Source organism: Balaenoptera borealis (genome assembly GCF_965194805.1).
Source record: "Balaenoptera borealis genome assembly, chromosome: 16".
Lineage (NCBI taxonomy): Eukaryota > Metazoa > Chordata > Mammalia > Artiodactyla > Balaenopteridae > Balaenoptera > Balaenoptera borealis.
In genome coordinates, this window is record NC_138872.1 from 40,157,484 (window position 1) to 40,179,026 (window position 21,543).

Genomic DNA, 21,543 nt, shown 5'->3' on the forward strand with positions numbered 1-21,543 from the left:
AATCAAATTGACAAAAATTAAAGACAAAGAAAAATTATTAAAAGCAACAAGGGAAAAATGACAAATAACATACAAGGAAACTCCCATAAGGTTAACAGCTGATTTCTCAGCAGAAACTCTACAAGCCAGAAGGGAGTGGCATGATATATTTAAAGTGATGAAAGGGAAGAACCTACAACCAAGATTACTCTACCCAGCAAGGATCCAATTCAGATTCGATGGAGAAATAAAAAGCTTTACAGACAAGCAGAGAAAGAGAATTCAGCACCACCAAACCAGCTCTAAAACAAATGCTAAAGGAACTTCTCTATGTGGGAAACACGAGAAGAAAAGGACCTACAAAAACATACCCAAAACAATTAAGAAAATGGTAATGGGAACATGCATATTGATAATTACCTTAAATGTGAATGGATTTAATGCTCCAACCAAAAGATACAGGCTCACTGAAAGTACACGAAAACAAGACCCATATATACGCTGTCTACAAGAGACCCACTTCAGACCTAGGGACACATACAGACTGAAAGTGAGGGGATGGAAAAAGATATTCCATGCAAATGAAAATCAAAACAAAAGAGTATTGCTGGAGGAGCAATAGTCATATCAGATAAAATAGATTTTAAAATAAATAATGTTACAAGAGACAAGGAAAGACACTACATAATGATCAAGAGATCAATCCAAGAAGAAGATATAACAATTATAAATAGATATACACCCAACATAGGAGCACCTCAATACGTAAGGCAAATGCTAACAGCTATAAAAGAGGAAATTGACAGTAACAAAATAATAGTGGGGGACTTTAACACATCAATTACATCAAAGGAAAGATCATCCAGACAGAAAATTAATAAGGAAACACAATCTTTAAATGACACAATAGACCAGATAGATTTAATTGCTATTTATAGGACATTCCATCCGAAAACAGCAGATTACACTTTCTTCTCAAGAGCACACGGAACATTCTCCAGGATAGATCACATCTTGGGTCACAAATCAAACCTTGGTAAATTTAAGAAAATTGAAATCATATAAAGCCTCTTTTCCGACCACAACACTATGAGATTACAAGTCCATTACAGGGAAAAAAATGTAAAAAACACAAACACATGGAGGCTAAACAATACGTTACTAAATAACCAAGAGATCACTGAAGAAATCAAAGAGGAAATCAAAAAATACCTAGAGACAAATGACAATGAACACATGATGATCCAAAACCTATGGGATGCAGCAAAAGCAGTTCTAAGAGGGAAGTTTATAGCAATACAATCCTACTTCAATAAACAAGAAAAATCTCAGATAAACAATCTAAACTTACACCTAAAGGAACTAGAAAAAGAAGAAGAAAGGAAACCCAAAGTTAGTACAAGGAAAGAAATCATAAAGATCAGAGCAGAAATAAATGAAATAGAAACAAAGAAAACAGTAGCAAAGATCAGTAAAACTAAAAGCTGATTCTTTGAGAAGATAAACAGAATTGGTAAAACTTTAGCCAGACTCATGAAGAAAAGGAGGGAGACGACTCAAATCAATAAAATTAGAAATGAAAAAGGAGAAGTTACAACAGACACTGGAACCAGGAAGAAATAGAAAATAAGAACAGGCCAATCACAAGTAATGAAATTGAAGCTGTGATTAAAAATCTTCCAACAAACAAAAGTTCAGGACAAGATGGCTTCACAGGTGACTTCTATCAAACATTTAGAGCAGAGCTAACACCCATCCTTCTAAAACTCTTCCAAAAAATTGCAGAGGAAGGAACACACTCAAAGTCATTCTATGAGGCCACCATCAACCTGATACCAAATCCAAAGACACTACAAAAAAAGAAAATTACAGACCAATATCACTGATGAATATACATGCAAAAATCCTCAACAAAATACCAGCAAACAGAATCCAACAACACACTGAAAGGATCATACACCATGATCAAGTGGGATTTATCCCAGGGATGCAAGGATTCTTCAATATACACAAATCAATCAATGTGATATTCCATATTAACAAACTGAAGATTAAAAGCCATATGATCATTTCAATAGATGCAGAAAAAGCTTCTGACAGAATTTAAGACCCATTTGTGATAAAAAAAAAAAAAAAAACTCTCCAGAAAGTGAGCATAGAGGGAAACTACTTCAACATAATAAAGGTCATATACGACAAACCCATAGCAAAAATCATTCTCAATGGTGAAAAACTGAAAGTATTTCCTCTAAGATCAGGAACAAAACAAGGATGTCCACTCTCACCACTCTTATTCAACATAGTATTGGCAGTTTTAGCCACAGCAATCAGAGAAGAAAAAGAAATAAAAGGAATACAAGTTGGAAAAGGAGAAGTAAAGCTGTCACTGTTTGCAGATGATATGATAATCCTAAAGATACCACCAGAAAACTACTAGAGCTAATCAATGAATTTAGTAAAGTTGCAGGATACAAAATTAATGCACAGAAATCTCTTGCATTCCTATACACTAACAATGAAAGTTCAGTAAGAGAAATTATGGACGCAATCCCCAATACCTAGGAATAAACCTACCTAAGGAGGTAAAAGACCTGTACTCAGAAAACTATAAGACACTGATGAAAGAAATCAAAGATGACACAAACTGATGGAGAGATATACCATGTTCTTGGATTGGAAGAATCAATAGTGTGAAAATGACTATACTACCCAAAGCAATCTACAGATTCAATACAATCCCTATCAAATTACCAATGGCATCTTTTACAGAACTAGAACAAAAAATCTTAAAATTCGTATGGAGACACAAAAGACCCCGAAGAGCCAAAGCAGTCTTGAGGGAAAAATATGGAGCTGGAGGAATCAGACTCCCTGACTTCAGACTATACTACAAAGCTACAGTAATCAAGACAATATGGTACTGGCACAAAAACAGAAATATAGATCAATGGAACAGGATAGAAAACCCAGAGATAAACTCATCCACCTATGGTCAACTAATCTATGACACAGGAGGCAAGGATATACCATGGAGAAAAGACAGTCTCTTCAATAAGTGGTGCTGGGAAAACTGGACAGCTACATGTAAAAGAATGAAATTAGAACACTCCCTAACACCATACACAAAAATAAACTCAAAATGGATTACAGACCTAAATGTAAAACCAGACACTGTAAAACTCTTAGAGGAAAACATAGGAAGAACACTCTTTGACATAAATCACAGCAAGATCTTTTTTGACCCATCTCCTAGAGTAATGGAAATAAAAACAAAAATAAACAAATGGGACCTAATGAAACTTAAAAGGTTTTGCACAGCAAAGGAAGCTATAAACAAGATGAAAAGGCAACCCTCAGAATGGGAGAAAATATTTTAAAACGAATCAATGGACAAAGGATTAATCTCCAAGATATATAAACAGCTCATGAAGCTAAATATTAATTAAACAAACAACCCAATCAAAAAATGGGCAGAAGACCTAAATTGACATTTCTCCAAAGAAGACATACAGATGGCCAAGAAGCACATGAAAATCTGCTCAACATCACTAATGATTAGAGAGATGCAAATCAAAACTACAGTGAGGTATCACCTCACACCAGTTAGAATGGGCATCATCAGAAAATCTACAAACAACAAATGCTGGAGAGGGTATGGAGAAAAGGGAACCCTCTTGCACTGTTGGTGGGAATGTAAATTGATACAACCACTATGGAGAACAGTATGGCGGTTCCTTAAAAAACTAAAAATAGAATTACCATATGACCCAGCAATCCCATTACTGAACATATACCCAGAGAAAACCATAATTCAAAAAGACATATGCACCCCAGTGTTCATTGCAGCACTACTTACAATAGCCAGGTCATGGAAGCAACCTAAATGCCCACTGACAGACGAATGGACAAAGAAGATGTGGTACATATATACAATGGAATATTACTCAGCCATAAAAAGGAGTGAAATTGGGTCATCTGTAGAGACGTGGGTGGACCTAGAGACTGTCATACAGAGCGAAGTAAGTCAGAAAGAGAAAAACAAATATCGTATATTAACGCATATATGTGGAATCTAGTAAAATGGTACAGATGATCGGGTTTGCAAGGCAGAAATAGAGACACAGATGTAGAAAAAACAAATGTATGAACACCAAAGGGGGAAAGGGGGGTGGGGTGGTGGGTGGAATGAATTGGTAGATTGGGATTGACATATATACACTAATATGTATAAAATAGATAACTAATAAGAACCTGCTGTATAAAAAAAATAAATAAAATTCAAAAAAAAATAAAAACCTAGTAGGTAAGTCCTCATTGCCTTTATACAAAGAACCCCTTATGGAAAAAAAGAAAGTCATGTTCACAGAAATAAAAATGCTTGAGAGGTTAACAAAATTGGGTAGCTCTCCCTTGCCTCCAAAATACAGTGACTTCAAGAAGCTCATCCTCAAGTATCTAGAGTTATAATAGTGGCTTTCAAGTACTTCTTAGAAGTACCAAGTCTATGTTTTGAGAGTCTGAGCCCTGAAGGTTTTCGGGTTTCTTTCATAGATGTTTGGTTTCATAAGCAAGGAGTTGGGATATCCGCTGGTAGGAGAAGCTGCCTGTTCTTTGCTAAGGGACATTCTGAAGGTAATTGCTACTATAAGGGCTTGGGTGACACTTGTCCCTGGAGAATTATTCCATGAAGAAAAGCAGAATTTTCCCACTGTTGCAGACATTGGGGTAATAATCAATAACTTTTTTTTTTTCTAACTTAAAATAGCATTGCCATCCTATTAGCGAATGTCTTGATAGAAAAAAAAACAGACTAATATCTGACATCTGTAATGTTGGTATCTAGCCTTCTTCTTTCGTGGTGTTTACAAACTATGGATGAGAAAAGCTTTGGAACTGAATTGTCTCTACACTGAGAACTTTTCCAGACTGAATTCTTTGAGAAATGTACTTCCTTGTAGAGGAATCCCAGAGTATCAAATTCCAGTAGATATTGTAATGTCATTACATCTTTTTAATAAATCACAGGGTTTTAATGGATTAGGAATGCAAAATAAAATATTTTTTATTATTTGGCCAATTCAATGAAATTTCCCAAATCATAACAGTTTCTGTTTTTCTTTTCTTCTTGGTTGTTGATGATTTTCAAGATAACAGCTGAAAGAGAGATATCATATCTGGGACTTGCTCTGGACCCAGAAATTCTAGATTCAAAACATACTTCTGTCACATAATCATGTGGCTTTGGAAGAGTCATCTAACTTGTTGGAAGTTTAGTTTTTGCATCAGCATCACCCACTATTATATGAGTAAAGATTGAATCACTGAGAATTAATGGATTACTAGACATTGTACAATTCTGACCATTTGTTTTGTTTGTTTCCTCCATTTTCTGCCAACTTTCCATCTCTAAGTTGTTCCCAGAGCTTTTTCAGAACACATTATCAAGCCTCTGAGCACCCCTTTCTTGTCTACCCCTAGAGGCTGGTATCTAGGCAAGAAAAAAGTCCCTTCAGGAAATACCACATGGGCATCATTAACTAATTAGATCTTTGCCTCTAATACACTAATGGGCAGGTTTATTTATTTATTTTTTACATCTTCATTGGAGTATACTTGCTTTACAATGTTGTGTTAGTTTCTGCTGTATAAGAAAGTGAATCAGCTATATGTATACATATACCCCCATATCCCCTCCCTCTTGAGCCTCCCTCCTACCCTCCATATTCCACCCCTCTAGGTGGTCACAAAGCACCAAGCTGATATCCCTGTGTGATGCAGCTGCTTCCCACTAGCTATCTATTTTACATTTGGTAGTGTATATATGTCCATGCCACTCTCTCACTTTGTCCCAGCTTACCCTTCCCCCTCCCCGTGCCCTCAAGTCCATTCTCTACATCTGCATCTTTATTCCTGTCCTGCCCCTAGGTTCTTCAGAGCCTTTTTTTTTTTTTTTAGATTCCATATATATGTGTTAGCATACAGTATTTGTTTTTCTCTTTCTGACTTACTTCACTCTGTATGACAGACTCTAGGTCCATCCACCTCACTACAAATAACTCAATTTCATTTCTTTTTATGGCTGAGTAATACTCCATTGTATATATGTGCCACATCTTCTTTATCCATTCATCTGTCAATGGACACTTAGGTTGCTTCCATGTCCTGGCTATTGTAAATAGTGCTGCTTCAATTAAGACATCTCTTAAGTAGAAGATATGCAAGTGCTGCTCTTGGTCTTGTGAGGGTGGAGATTGCAACAGTCTTTTTCATTGTTGTGTAAAAGGGCTGAGCAAATAGCCCAATATATAGTAGTTATTCAAACATCTGTTGAGTTTACTGGTTGATCTGAAATACATTTAGTTATTCAGAGACACAGAATCATACTCGATATTTAGTTTGTGTTTTAGTGTTGATTGAGTTTTTAGCCTACTTGGGCTGCTGTAACAAAATACCATAAACTAAGTAGCTGTTAAACAACAGAAATTTATTTCTCACAGTTCTGGAGGCTGAGAAGTCCAAGATCAAGGCACTAGAAAATTTGGTGTCTGGTGAGGGTTTGCATCCTAAGCAGCCACCTTTCCGAGGTAACCCCACATGGCTGAAGGACCAAGGGAGCTTCTTGGTCCTCTTATAAGTGGCCTCCCAAAAGCCTCACCACCTAATAGCTTTACCTTTGGGAGTCAGGATTTCAACATGTAAATGTTGGGGGGATGCAAACATTCAGACCAATAGCAATTGATATCTTAAAACTGAAAGCCACCACTCACTCAAACAGACCTCCACACTTATTTTGACTGGAGGTGATATGAAACAATAGGTACACTGATTGTACACATCCACGGTACCTGATGCCAGATGGTTGGAGTGTTAGGATGATTCTGTGCGCACAGAAATTCACATATTCCAATATGGCAAGTAGACAAGTTTCAAAAGTGAGAACATGTAGTAGATACTCCCTGAAGGTTAATGTATGGTTACCTAAATTTGGCAATTGAGATTAGGAAGGGAAAAAAAAGAAGATTTCAGCATTTTGACATGTTTTAATTTCTTTCTTAAAAAAAATTTATCGAAATACAGTTGATTTACAATGTTGTGTTAGTTTTAGGTGTACAGCAAAGTCATTCAGTTATACATGTACATATAAATATACATATTCTTTTTTACATTATCTTCCATTATACGTAATTACAAGATATTGACTATAGTTCCCTGTGCTATAGAGTAGGTCCTTGTTGATTAACTATTTTGTATATAGTAGTGTGTATACTTTAGTCCCAAACTCCTAATTTATCCCTCTCCCCTCCCCTTGCCATGTTTTCTTTATTTGTGGTTTTTGCCCCCTTGTAAAAAAAAAAAAAGAAAAGAAAAAGATAAAGAAAAATGAGAAGAATAAGATGAAGAGGAAGAAGAAGGATGAGAGGAAGTTCAAAAGAGGACAGTGATGAGGGAAGAAGAGGGGGAAAAAAGGAGAAGGGGAGGAAACATATAAGGTTCATAAGTTTTATCTCAAAATCCTTATTCAAAAAATAACTTTGTACGGGTCAGTAGAGCTCAGTCAAAATAACACCATGTCTTCAGTATGTCTTTCTAAACTGAGGCAGTCACGCCGGCAGTTATCAGTGCCCCCTCTTCCCTTTTCTTCTCTTTTTTGTGTTAAGTCTAGAAGGAAATAAGCCAACACAGGTTCAACTTCCAAATCCTACTGTAACAGCCACTGAAGAGACAAGTTCTGCTCTGATAACAAAGGTTGGGAGAAATGCAATAAAAATTCTCATCTTGAGACATGAAAGGGAGGGCACATTTGGTATTAATTCCATCATTTGGCCCAAGACCTTATTTTATTCCTCTAGGTCTCTGTGGGATGGGGGAAAAGGACACCTTCACAGGCTAATCATGCTTGGGAGAGGCATTATGATCACTTCCTCTGTTTGCCACATCTTCCTAGAGGGGAAACAAACCCTGCCCAAGAGAACCGAGAGCCAGGAAATGAGGCTCTGACAACTGGACTATGTCTGTCTTTTTGTTGTGTTTCTTGCTTGTTTGTGCCTACTGACCCAATAAATGGGTTTCTTTTCTAAGTGCCTGATGTTAAAGAAGCCTCCATTCAGGAGAACCATGAGGGCGAGCCTGGGAGGACTCAACAGGCTGTAAATGATTGACACTGTCCAACCAACCATGTCACCACAATGCCTTTAGATGGTGAGAGGAGAAAACAGACCTCTCTGGTGACTGGTGCATTGAGAGAATAAGAGTTGATGAGTAAACCAGAGGTGTCAGGATTAGGATGCTGCCTCACAACACCTGTGTCTGTAACAAACTACTGCATCAGACGTTAGCCCATAAAAAATGTTTCATCTCATCTTATAGCTGGAGAAACTGAGGCAAAAAGAGAGAAATATCACTTTCCCAAGGTCACATGATCAAGGTGATGCAGCTATAATGAGAAACCAAATATCCTGTCTCCCAGATTTCTGTCTTACCGGAATTCTGGATGAGTCAGTACCTCTCATTGATGTCACTGTTTTTTTTATTGTTGTTGTTGTTTTTCATTTTCACCAAGAAATTTTTTTTAATTAATTAATTAATTTATTTATTTTATTTTTGGCTGCATTGGGTCTTTGTTGCAGTACACGGGCTTCTTATTGCGGTGGCTTCTCTTGTTGCGGAGCATGGACTCTAGGCACGTGGGCTTCAGTAGTTGTGGCACGCGGGCTCAGTAGTTGTGGCGCACGGGCTTAGTTGCTCCACGGCATGTGGGATCTTCCCAGACCGAGGCTCAAACCCGTGTCCCTTGCATTGGCAAGTGGATTCCTAACCACTGAGCCACCAGGGAAGTTCCAATGTCACTGGTTTTAACATAAGGTGGGTTCTGAATTGTTTTTTTGCCATTTTTGTATAATGGTAAAATATACATTACATAAAATTGACCATTTTAACCATTTTGAAGTGTATAGTTCAGTGGCATTCACATGGCAATCATCACTACCATCCGTCACCCCAACTTTTTCCATCTTCTCCAACAGAAACTTGTACCCATTAAACAGTAGCTTCCTATCTCTCCTCCCTGTGGCCCCTGGCAACCACTTCTGAATGTTATCTTACCTCAAAAAGAAGTGTTGACTTTGACCTTGGTTTACAAACAAAAATGTAATTAGGTGCAGGAGGGAGGTGAGAAGGGGATAGACGTCAATTTGGCACAGACTGTCCTCCGTAGGAGACACCTGGGGAGTGTACAGTGGCGTGTGTGTGTGTGTGTGTGTGTGTGTGTGTGTGTGTGTATGTCTTTAAAAGATTCTCCACCTCCCTGCTGGCCTCCTAGCAGTTTGCCACTGGCTTTGCAGCCTCCTGGTTGCCTCAGTCCAGGCAAGGAGCTGGCAATCTCCTTTGTAGTTTCAGGAGCAGTTCTGTTACCATGGAGGCCACATTCTGATTTGAAGAGTGTAAAGGTAATCATTTGTTTTTAGTTTCAAAGATCTTCCCAAAAGATAGGCTGTCGCTCTTCTTCTGGAAAAGCCTGATTGGTAGGATTCCTTCAAGCACTCAGTCTGAAGTGCTTTATCCCATTCCCTCACCAGCTTCAAAACACAAGCTTGCCAAGAGCCTCTGGAGGAAAACCTGCCGCTTCCATCAATTTCACACAAATGGTTGATCCTGGAGGTGGTGCTGTTTGCAATGGAACACTTCACAATCAGAGTGACCACTGTCACAGAAAAAACTGCACAAGGAACGGGATGGTGAAAGAAGCCCAGGTAAGAGGCAATCTCTCCCCCTTACTCTGAATGACCTGAACGTTTCAATATTTGTTGTAAAGCTGTTTGAAGCTGTCCTAGCTGAAAGTTCTTGGCAGGAAGTGTTTTCTGTGTTTTGACTCTTCACTTCAGCTAATTTCAAATGCTTGGCTACTAAAAAGTTTGGATGTGGGTTAAGGAGAGAATTTCTTCTCTGTACAAGAGAGGACACACGTAGATCCAAGAGCCTTAAACCCTTAACATAAAAACATCCCTGCTAGACTTTTGTTTTCTCTCAAGCATTTTGGAGAAAACAGTTGTGAAAGCTAAAACTCTCCAGCTAAATTTCAGTCTATCAGGAAATCACAACAGACTACATTCACCATACTTCATAGGGGAAAAATAAAGGAAGTGAAAGTAAACGCTGCTGAGATTATGTGGAGTAAGTGGCATTTTCCCCTGGTACATGAGGAATGCCTCTCTGATTAAAAGGGGACTTCTTTTTGGTGTTTGGTGGGGCCTTGTCATAGCTTACAGCTTGATTTGGGGCCAAAGTCTTTCTTTGAAACTTGACATCACAAGCATTCCTTTTTAAGACACTTCAGAAAGTGCGGCTTATTGTTACAGGCTGCACACAGGAACCGAACAGACTTTGAATTGTTTTCCCATGTGATACTTTTTTTAAAATTTTTGGCTCCTGCTCTGACAGAATGTTTGAGGGGAATGTACTGAGGAGGAGGAGGAGGAGGAGGAGGAACCCAAGAAATGTTGTCAGCTCATTCAGAGGGAGCCGGGTCTGCAAGCTGCTTATGAACAGGCAGGCCATCGCCAGCTTCCCATTGGATGCCCAGGCCCTCTGCTTTGAACAGCAGGGGTGAGTTCACCTGCTTGGGAACAGATTAGCAGAGCCAAACAGGCAGCTTCACCGTTGCAAAATGAGAAGCTGGGCAAGGAACCTGTGCAGGAGAACCAGGGTCGGGGGTGGGGAGGTAGGGCAGTGAGATTGTTCTAAGATCACAGGACACAGGTGGGGCTGGCTGGGGGCCAGCCCGCCATTCAGTGAAGGAAATCTGTGTGTCCACTGGAATGAAAGAGTTGTGTGTGGGGGGTGGGCACTCTGGAGCCTGGGTTGTGTGTGAATAGGCTGTGGTCCCCCAAATAGGTTCCCCTCTTGACAAAAGGCATTGCCCTAGCCTTGGAATTGTCTACCAAAAACCTCAGGTCTGGCCTCTCCCAGATGAGTATAATGTGAAGAGAAAATACTCAACTCTCATTCTTTGCACGAGGGCAATCATACTAATACCCATCTATTCGTCACTGTATCGAATCAGACCACTACCACTCAAGACACTCTTTGCCCCTAAAATGGCTGTAACACTGGCCACTGGCCTTCTCACCCTCTGGACCATTCTGACCCTGAAGTCTCTCATTTGGGTAGAGATGCCGTCAAAGCCATTCTCTCTCTCTCTCTACTTTTATCTTGGTTTTATAACCACCTTCTAGTGTCTGAGGTTAGAGACTTAGCTAAATGGTTACAACCATTCCTAAGGACAAGAGCCAGGATCCTAAAGGTTCATTACTAAGTGCTCCTACAAGACTGTGGATATCTTTGGACACTGAAGCTTCCCTAAGAGCAGCAGGACATATCAGGGAGGCTACTGCCTTTTCCAACAGCTCTTTCTGAAGGAGGGACCATCCAGAACCTATTTGCTCAGATATATTTGGGTGTTACTCAGTTGAAATTGGCTCCCACTGAGAGCCTCAATTATGGCTTAAAAAGTATGTTCCAGAAAGAAGAGACCCTGCTGAGTTCTTAGTGCAGTAGGGCAGACAAGGGCCTGTTTTCCCCTCTGTGGTATGGATGAAGTTGTCTTTACTATCATGACCCTTAGTCACTGGTTTTAGGCCATTTTGCTTTGAGGACCTTAAACAAACTGAGTCTTTACCAAAAACCTTGAAGCTTGAACACAGTCCTCGTAGAACACTCACTCTTGGAACCCAGCCACCACATTGGAAGGAAGCCCAAGCAGCTCAAGAGAAGCCCAAGTAGAGAGAAACCAAGTATCCTTGCTGTGCGCCTAGGCAAGACGCAGCACCAGCTTGTAAACTGTGTGAGTCAGCTATCTTAGAAGTGGATCCTCCAGCCCTGGAGTCTATCTGTTCCAATTATACTTCATGGAGTATACATGACTTGTCCCCACAGGGCTCTGCCCAAATTACAGATTTTTTTTTTAATAAATTTATTTATTTGGCTGTGTTGGGTCTTCGTTGCTGTGCGTGGGCTTTCCCTAGTTGCGGCGAGCGGGGGCTACTCTTCATTGCGGTGCGCGGACTTCTTATTGCGGTGGCTTCTCGTTGCAAAGCACGGGCTCTAGGTTCGCGGGCTTCAGTAGTTGTGGCTCGTGGGCTCTAGAGCTCAGGCTCAGTAGTTGTGGTGCATGGGCTTAGTTGCTCTGCAGCATGTGGGATCTTCCCAGACCAGGGCTCAAACCCGTGTCCCCTGCATTGACAGGCAGATTCTTAACCACTGCGCCACCAGGGAAGCCCCAAATTACAGATTCTTAAGCAAACAAATGAATGTTTTTTTTTTAAGCTGGGTTTGTTTATCAGACTTTTTATTTTTAATACCTTTATTTATTTATTTATTTATTTATTTATTTTTGGCTGCATTGGGTCTTCGTCGCAGTGCGTGGGCTTTCCCTAGCTGCGGCGAGTGGGAACTACACTTCGCTGTGGTGCACGGGCCTCTCATTGCAGTGGCTTCTCTTTGTTGTGGAGCATGGGCTCTAGGCACGCGGGCTTCAGTAGTTGTGGCACGCAGGCTCAGTAGTTGTGGCTCGTGGGCTCTGGAGTACAGGCTCAGTAGTTGTGGTGCACGGGCTTTGCTGCTCTGCAGCATGTGGGATCCTCCCAGACCAGGGCTTGAACCCGTAGCCCCTGCATTGACAGGCGGATTCTTAACCACTGTGCCACCAGGGAAGTCCCAAGCAAACAAATGACTGTTGTTTTAAGTATGGTGGTGGTTTGCTAAGCAACAATAAACATGTAAACACATGTATATTCTATTTCTTTAAAATGCCTAGAAAAATCATTGTACAGTCTCATTACAACCATTTTCAGTGCTTTCATTTTGAGGAAAGAGTTTGTTTTGGCCATCAATCTTTGGCAAAGATGCCTTTCCCTAAGCTTTACACTTTTGTTGTGTTTTATTTTGTGTTTTGCATAAGGACTTTATGCTTAAGATAAGTGTCTGGCTGGTAAAACCAAATACAATGAACTCAAATAACAACTATACAAAAGCACAATCATTTGAATGTTGTCAAATCTGAAGTGTAATTATTCAATCTGAGGAGGTCTGTAGTTTGTTGCCTTATCTATGAAGAAAGAGCAGGCAAAGAAGCATGTATGTGTTCTGGTTCAGATGTTTTGTTAATTAAATGAATACGTGTCTTAGAGTATATTTAATATCTGCCAATTATAAATTAATTTTATCTATTGGTTAAAGTTTCCTAGAAAATGATTCTCTTTAGAAACACAAGTAGAGGTAGATTGACGTTAACCTAATTACTCTCAAGAAATCTACTACATTTATTTTGAAGTACACTTGATTTAATCTTTCTACTAAGTATTGTCACCTTGTCTCAACTGGCCTGAACTAATGTAGTTTTACTGGAATTCTAAAGTATATCAACCTGTAAATTCATGTGAGAAGAAGTTGTTGCCACCATATTAGAAAGAAAGTCATTGGCCCAGTAATTCACAATTTAGATTAAACCTTTGGAAACAAACGAACACTATGAACATAGTTCAGAGAAGTATTCAGAATTGTTCTCCACAATGTACTTCATCCATCACAGTTCCCTCTAAATCCTGCTTCAACCAAAAGTTTTGCCACATTGAAGATCATTTGATTACAGCAGAGGTTAAGATTACAAATGCCCAGCAGGCTGGTAAGGCCTGGTGTGGACGACAGGAAGTGGTCAGCATGGGTTTACCTGAACAAAGCTCATTGTCACCATGAGAGAAAACAGGTCCTATGTTGACAGATCTTATGATTTTCAAAAGAAACTGGAAATCCAGATGGAGTGGGAGGGAGAGAGAATATCCTGATTTTTAAGTATTGGCATCTAATGCTTCAAATTTCCAATAGTGTAGAGTTCAATGAGACATTGCTACCAGCCACAGATCTGTAATCTCTGAACTATAGGCAAAAAGGATGAGAAAAATAAGAGGTCATAAATAGAGTGATTCAGGGAATTTGGATCTTCTTAATTTAGACTTACTTTATATTTTTTAAAAGCAATAGATGTATCTTACATCTTAATTTTCCTGAGTTGTTATATTAATACTTGATCCTGGAGTATGCAAGTTTTAGGAACAATTATGACCCAACCAGTTGTACTAGATTTCTCTGACCAACCCTGATTTCAAATATTAGATGACAAAATGTCGTAGAACTGATACCATTTCACTGCTCGAACTTCATCTCTCAGACTTTGTAGGAAGTGACACACAAACCTTTTGTTAGACAATGCACTCATATAGCTTGGTCACCATTATTATTCTCTAGATGTGGTATAACTGGGCCTTCAAAAGTTGCCCAGGAAAAGGCTGTGTGTAAATTATGATTATCCTGTCAACTACAACTTATACCTGACGGTTCTTTCTCTGCCATGTGGAGCTTATCTTTTTGGAAGTGAAAAATCCTTTGAGAAGCTGATAGATACTTTCTGTATTACAGAATTTTCCATGTAGAGGATTCATGTGTTCCATGACTTTCTCAGATCCCCAGGTTAAGAACTTCAGCTCTCACACTCTGCTCAGAAAAACCAACAAATCAGCCTTTCCAGAGAAGACAGGGTAAAGGGATTCATAAATTGATCTACCAAGGAAAGAAAACCAAACATAAGCCAAAGTGACTCAGACCACAAGCCCACATGTGGTATTAATTTATTTAAAAATTTATATTAGAATTTTGTACCCCACTTTATAATACTATTTTAACAATATTTATTTTACTATAAAACTACTTTTATATCCTCCTTGAAAACCTTGAGTATAAATGAACTCCCCAGGAAGATATTTCTTTCCTGGTGGCTTTTCATACCCCAGCACCCCTCAGGATTTCCCAGGGAACCACTTAAGGAAGAATGATAGCAGGAAGACAAGATTTGACATCAGCAGAATTGGGTATGAGTGCTAGCTTTGCTCCCTACTAGCTGTGCCACATTGGGGAAGTAGCGTCACAGCTCTGGTCCATACCTCACAAGGCAATGGTGAAGATTAGATGAGAGAGTGTATGTAAGGCTCCCAGTAACTATCACATGTGTAGTAGGTACTTGATAAATAGTGGCTATTATCTATTAAAGTCTGCCTGCAGCTGTTACCCCTCTACTGCTATTGTAAGAGTGTTCAGTACGATGCCTGGCACGTAATAGGTGCTCAATAAATGATAGTCTTAAATCCTTGAATTCCCTCATCCAATGGTGGCTTCATTTTACTTGGTCTGTCAGCAGCACTTGACACAAGTAATTACTCCTCCTCCTTCAAGCACTTTTCTCTCTTGGCTTCCAGGTTATGACCCTCCTATATCACCAGCTGTTCCTTTGCAGTGTCTATTCCTGGTTTTCCTCAACTCCTTGATCTTTGAACAATAAAGTGACCCAAAGCTCAGTCCTTGTACCCGTTCTCTTTTCTAACTGCAGATTTCTCCTGATGATCTGACTTTGTCTCATTACTATATGTACATGTATATATGTGCAGCTGTGTGTATGTGTGTGTGTATGTATGTGTGTGTGTGTGTATATATATATATATATATATATATATATATATATATATATATATATATATGTCATTTCCAACTGCTTCCTTGATCTTTCGCTTGGATGACCAAAGGCATCTCCAACTTAACATGTCCAAAACTGAGCCCCCGATACTCCCTCCACTGAGCCCCCGATACTCCCTCCCTCTGTCCCTAACGTGTTTCCTTTATAGTCTTTCCCATCTCAGTAAATGACAACTCTAACCTTCCAGTGGCTCAAACCAAAAACCTGGGTATCGTCCATGACTTTTTCCTTCCGTATTCAATAAGTCAGCAAATTCATGATCCTACCTTCACAGGATATCCAGAATCTGACCACTCCTCACCTCCCCACAGCAACCACTCTGGTCTCAGCTACCACTACGTCTCACCTTGATTGTTACGGGAGCCTCATGCCTTTTCCCTGTGTCCCAGTTATTCATTACGGAATGACAACCCATCCCAAAACAGAATGACATTAAACAACCATTTTGTTATGCTCATGGATTCCACTGGGTAGGAATTCAGAAAAGACTCAGTGGAGACAGCTCTTCCCTGTTCCATGATACCTGGGGCCTCGATTGGCTGGACCTAGAAGAGCTGAGCCAGGAGGATTCACCTGCAAGATGGCGTCCTCACTACCATGTCCAAGCTGGGTCGGCTGAAAAAAAGGACAAGCCAGGACTGTGTGCAGGATTGCCTCAGACAGCTTCTACAGCAGGGAGGGCTCTAGAGAGTTTTCTAGTAAATGAAGAACTCTCATGGCCTTTTATACCCTAGCCTCAGAGCTCAGCTTCACATCTACTCTGTTGAAGCAGTCACAAACAAGCCCACCAGATTCAAGGGGATAGGACCTTCCCAACTCTTAACGGGAAGATTATTAAAGAACTCATGGTCATATTTTTAAATTGCCATAACCTGCTTCCACCCCTGCCATCCCGTCCACTACCACCAGCAAGACTATTCTCAACACAGCAGCCAGAATGATCCCGTTGAAATGATATCAAAATCTCAGTCTTCTGCCCAAATCCTTCCCATGGCTCCCATTTCACTCAGAGTAAAAGCTGCAATTCTTACATTGGCCACAAGGAGCCATGGCTTGGTCCTCACTGACTCATCTCCTGCCCCTTTTCCCAGTGCTCAGTGTATTCCAGCCACACTAGAGCCAGCAGCCCTCCATCCTCCCACCTCAGGACATTCCCACATCCTCTCCCATTTGCACTTCCCAGAAATCCAGGTGCCTGCACCTCCCTCCTTTCAAGTCAAATGTTACTCACAATCCTATTAAAATTGCAACATGCTTTCTTCCTGACTCCCTTTCCTGATCCTGCTTGGTTCTTTAGTACTTAACACCATCTACACACACACACACACACACACACACTTGAATTTATTTCCTATCTATTGTCTGCCTCTGGCTCTAGAATGGGAACTCCACCCAGGCAGAGATTTCTATCTCACTGCCAAATCCCCAGAACCTAGACCGGAGCCTGTACACAATAGGTGCTCAATAATAGTTGTGCAATGATTAAAGACTACCTGCTTTTACTAATCTAGTGTTTGTAAGAACTCGGATTTCAGTTTGTTTTGTTTATTTTAATTGCCATTTGCTGTCCACAGGCTTGGTTCTTTAAAAGACTGAAAAGGTCCCACTCATATGATACACAAGCTTCTTGCAGATTTCAAGGTATATAACCTCTTATTAATTAATACACTAATTAATTACTAATTTATTAGTAATTTACCTACCTATTAATTAAAGGTTTCCCATCCTTTGTTGGAGAACATGACTACTATTCGCTGCCTTCTTTTTAAAAATCGCTAAATCACTAGATTTTTGTGTGACCAGGTAACTACGTGCTTTTATATCGATATCCAGATATTATGTATACTCTAAGTTTGGGGTCAGGGAACATGCTTTAAGGAGGTGGAACTTTTTGAAGGAGATGAAAATAGAAATTGAATATTATTGATTTATCCTGATGATTCTACTACCTCTTAATAGGAGATGAAATATGCCTGGATTAGAAGGAAAATGACTAATACCTCAAGGTATATAGACCTGTCATCTGGTTTTAATAAAATTCTGCATTCTCAGGGTTGAATGTCCAAGAAAAATCAGAATAATCTGCTTTCCCATTCATAACCCTGTATATGAAATGATTTTTAAAATTTCAATTAACAAACTTTTCCATCACACTATATGCTAGGAACTTTCTAAATACAAACTTATTTGATTCCCACAACCTTGTGACTTTAATACTATTACTATCCCTATTTTTTATATGAGGCAACTGGTCATAGAAAAGTTAAGTAAGTTTGTCTAAGATTAAACCTCTAGTTAGTGTAGACTGGCCCCAGGGTCTGTGTCTTTATCACTAGAAGAAAAAAAATGCCTTTTCCTCAAACATTTTATTGTGAATATTTGCAAACTTACAGAAAAATTAAAGAGTTCTACACTGAATACTCATATACCTACCACTTAGAAACTGCAATTAACATTTTACTATATTTGTTTCATCACACATTTGTCTATCTGTCCCTCTATCCAGCCATCAAACCATATGTTTGGTGCATTTCAAAGAAAGTTGGAGAATCAATAGACTTCATCCCTAAACTCTTCCACATGCAAATTATTAACCAGATTTCAATGTTTGTCCATCGTTCTTTCTTTTTTCTTCTTTTGAGACAAAATGTGCAGATATAGTTTTGACTGTGCAAAGATTTTATAAAACCGTGAGCTGAATCAAGTGTAAATTCATCTAGTGAGATGAAAGACTCAGCAGGAGGCTACCTCACTCAAGAAACTCCCCTGTTGTAAACCTATAATTCTGACGGGTTCAAGAGCCATTTTCCCTTTTTGTCTGGAGTATAATCCAGCTGGCAGGAAGGGAACTCACTGTAGAAATTCTTAAAATTCCATACCATGCCCTGTCTTCTTACACGCGGAAGAATGAGGCTCAACAAAGCTAAGTGACTGTCTCAGAGGTCACACCAGTGTGAGGCACCCTCCCCCACTCTGGTCTCTTGATACCCAGACCAAGGCCCTTTCTGGAAAGGTGCATTTGTTTCTGAAACCTCCAACCTGTGAAAGCAAACAGCCAGGGACTACAGTATTTGATGGCTCAGAGTGGTATCTGCTATTGCAAATTCTTTAGCTTCAATTTCAAAATTGATGATGCAAATTTGCATTTGTCTCATGGAAGATGTAAAGACCTCTCCTATTTCCCAAAATAAGAGCCACGTGGAGAGAGCCTCCTTCTTTGCCTATCTTAGAAAACCATGTCAGAGAAATCAGTATTAATTACAGTTAATGATTGCTGCCACACACAAGGTCCCACCATGTATTTACGCTTTTTGAAGTATTGTTAATTCTCACCTATTGCTTTCAAATTTCACGTATAAGGACCCAAGGTTCAAAGAGGTCAGATAATCACCCACACGGGTGGCATGTAATAGGAGGATTTTCTGACCCCTAATATCACATAAATTGTTGCCACCTCCTGCCGCCCTACTGTCCTAGTGAACTGAACCATCATATAGAGGTTGGGAGCAGGGCCTCCCCTTTGCACTGCCTGGGCTTGAATTTCAGCTTCACATCGGCCGCTCTATGACCTTGGACAAGCAGCTTAATCTCTCTGTACCTCAGTTTCCTTATCTGGAAGATGAGGATAATAGTAGTGCCTGCCCAATAGAGTCGTTGTAAGAAGTAAATATGGTGGCGCATGCATGGTTAGAATGATTTCTTTAAAATGCAACCAATGTTTTGCCCCTTTAACCTTCAGCATCAACTATAATGATCCTTATATCCAACGTCTCGTTGGACTCTCACAGCAATGCTGTGAAGTTTTGAGTGCTAATGACCCATTTTAGGGATGAAAAAAACAGAGCTAAGAAAAATAATGAGACCAAAGACACATGGATGATGGGGACAGAGCTGGACCAGAATCCCAGACATTTTTAACTCTAAGTTCAGGAATGTCTCAAAGGACTGGACACGTAGGTATTTTTCAAACCCTTACTCAGTGCATACAACTATGTCAACTGTTCCTTTATAAGAACAGGTAGGAAGTAAAAAAAAAAAAAAAAATCAGCACCTCTATTCTTCAGCAGATTAATTCACAGCAAGAGGAAAAGTGCTATTTTGGTTATTACACTTACTCAGAAGAGCAGATTTGGGAGTCAGTTTTAGTAATTTTTTAAAATCTGTAAGATTCTAAAAGTCTTGCAAAATGTTAGTTTCTACCTTAGATTTCTACCTTAGAATGTTAGTTTCTACCTAAGATTATAAGAACAGGTAGGAAGTAAAAAAAAAAAAAAAAAATCAGCAACTCTATTCTTCAGCAGATTAATTCACAGCAAGAGAAAAAGTGCTATTTTGGTTATTACACTTACTCAGAAGAGCAGATTTGGGAGTCAGTTTTAGTAATTTTTTAAAATCTGTAAGATTCTAAAAGTCTTGCAAAATGTTAGTTTCTACCTTAGATTTCCATAGCCAGGCAGCAAAGTGATTTTACGTGGCACACCAGACACAACTTCCTATAAATCTTTCTTTAAAAATCATTGACCTTTGTCTTTACATCCTTATGGCATGTAGCATGTGTACTCCCCAGAATTACCTTCTTCTGAGCCCTTGTGCAGCCTCAACTTCATTTTCAAACATGTGCCACCATGAAGGCTTGCTTCCAGACCCAGCAGGGGAGCACGAGTCAATTAATTTCTTGGTTCCTTTGCTGAGCCTCCCTGAGGCAATGACATTGATGACACGTTAAGGATTCTTAGGTCTTGCAACATAACATGTTTCCCAGTCACCTACTCTGATAGTCTGAAAGAAACTAGGCTCCAGATCATCTCAAACACTGGAATAATCATGGCAGAAATGATCTCAGATCTCAGAGAAGCATGTTATCTCATTTTCTAGATCTTAGTGACACATTTCTCACTTAATAAAATAGAGAACAGAACTGAGGCACACTTGCCCAATATCTCAAAATGGCCAATCCAGGGCAAGACACACACCTGTCCACTGCCAGTTTCTAGAGCCTCTACACAATACTGCTTTTCATAGTACAGAATCCAAAACAAACCCCGAAGGAGCCCTTGGCAATAACAGCTTTTGCCAAACCATGCAAATAACTTAGGGGTACTTGGGAAAATCTCACAACCGACGTAAGGTTTGACGGATTGGTTTGTAAGTTTATGCAAAAGGGGCTGGCATTTTGTCTATGGGGTTATGCTTCCCATGGGTCAATTCTTCACAAAACCACTGAATCAGGTGTCTACAGACTAAGATACAGAAGTTCTCCACATAGTGACCTGGGAAAATGATACAATGGCTGAAATAAATAGGTCACGAATGTCAGTTTTCTTTTTTTAAGTGTAATATCAATCTTTATACCAATCAGATGACTCATGCTTTGCACCCAGCCATTACTTAGGACTCATAAATAATGATGGCTAAAAAAAAATGCCTGGAATTTTTAAATAGTTGATTCAGGAGTACAGGTAAAAACTAGTCAAGACTAGCACTGCTCTGGGAGAAGTTACTTTTTTTTCAACATTATATGCCACATAAGAAAAGTTAATCAGATAATTATAGCTGTGACCATGGATGTTATCAGATATTTTGGAAGCAAAGAAACAAATTGTTGTGTTGTCATACTCTTGGGGAATTGGTTGTTTGGAGACATTATGCTTACTTTCCCAAGAAGCAAAAGGTTTTCATGGAAAATCAGATATGCTCTGCCTTCCATGAACACCAAAGATTCCAGCCAAAAAAACTGTATACATTCAACTAAGCATCACCTCTTTAAGGACACATTCTGTCTTCAAAGGCAAGCAAAAGATGAGCCAGGTTATAGATTGAAGATGAACCTAGGCTGCTCTTGATGTGCATAAATTGTGAGTGGTTTTATAGGGTGACAGGCAGAGGAGGGAAGGAGGCAAGGAGAATAGGTCTGTACAGCCATGAGCCAAATCCTGATAAACACACAGGGAAGGAAGAACAATGGAATCCTCGGCAACTTTCCCTCT

At 39.6% G+C, this 21,543-nt stretch overlaps 1 protein-coding gene and 1 long non-coding RNA gene across 7 annotated transcripts in view; both read left to right on the top strand.

The window, feature by feature from the left end:
* LOC309612918 overlaps positions 1 to 5,075 on the top strand; it is a 98,555-nt gene extending 93,480 nt beyond the window's left edge. Inside the window, exon 2 of the long non-coding RNA XR_014235409.1 lies at positions 45 to 5,075. This is a non-coding gene — a long non-coding RNA (uncharacterized lncRNA). The remainder of the gene's footprint in view (positions 1 to 44) is intronic.
* A 4,207-nt stretch (positions 5,076 to 9,282) lies between these two features.
* Positions 9,283 to 21,543, top strand: part of SPTLC3 (serine palmitoyltransferase long chain base subunit 3) — a 127,764-nt gene continuing 115,503 nt past the window's right edge. The window contains exons 1-2 of one of the 6 annotated variants that reach the window (XM_082359072.1): positions 9,283 to 9,425; positions 9,555 to 9,728. In XM_082359072.1, the coding sequence (XP_082215198.1) occupies positions 9,621 to 9,728 (108 nt within the window). In that variant the 5' untranslated portion in view covers positions 9,283 to 9,425; positions 9,555 to 9,620. Of the gene's footprint in view, positions 9,426 to 9,554; positions 9,729 to 10,455; positions 10,582 to 21,543 lie in introns of those variants that run through there. The other 5 variants (XM_082359073.1, XM_082359069.1, XM_082359071.1 and 2 more) reach the window with 5 other exon arrangements.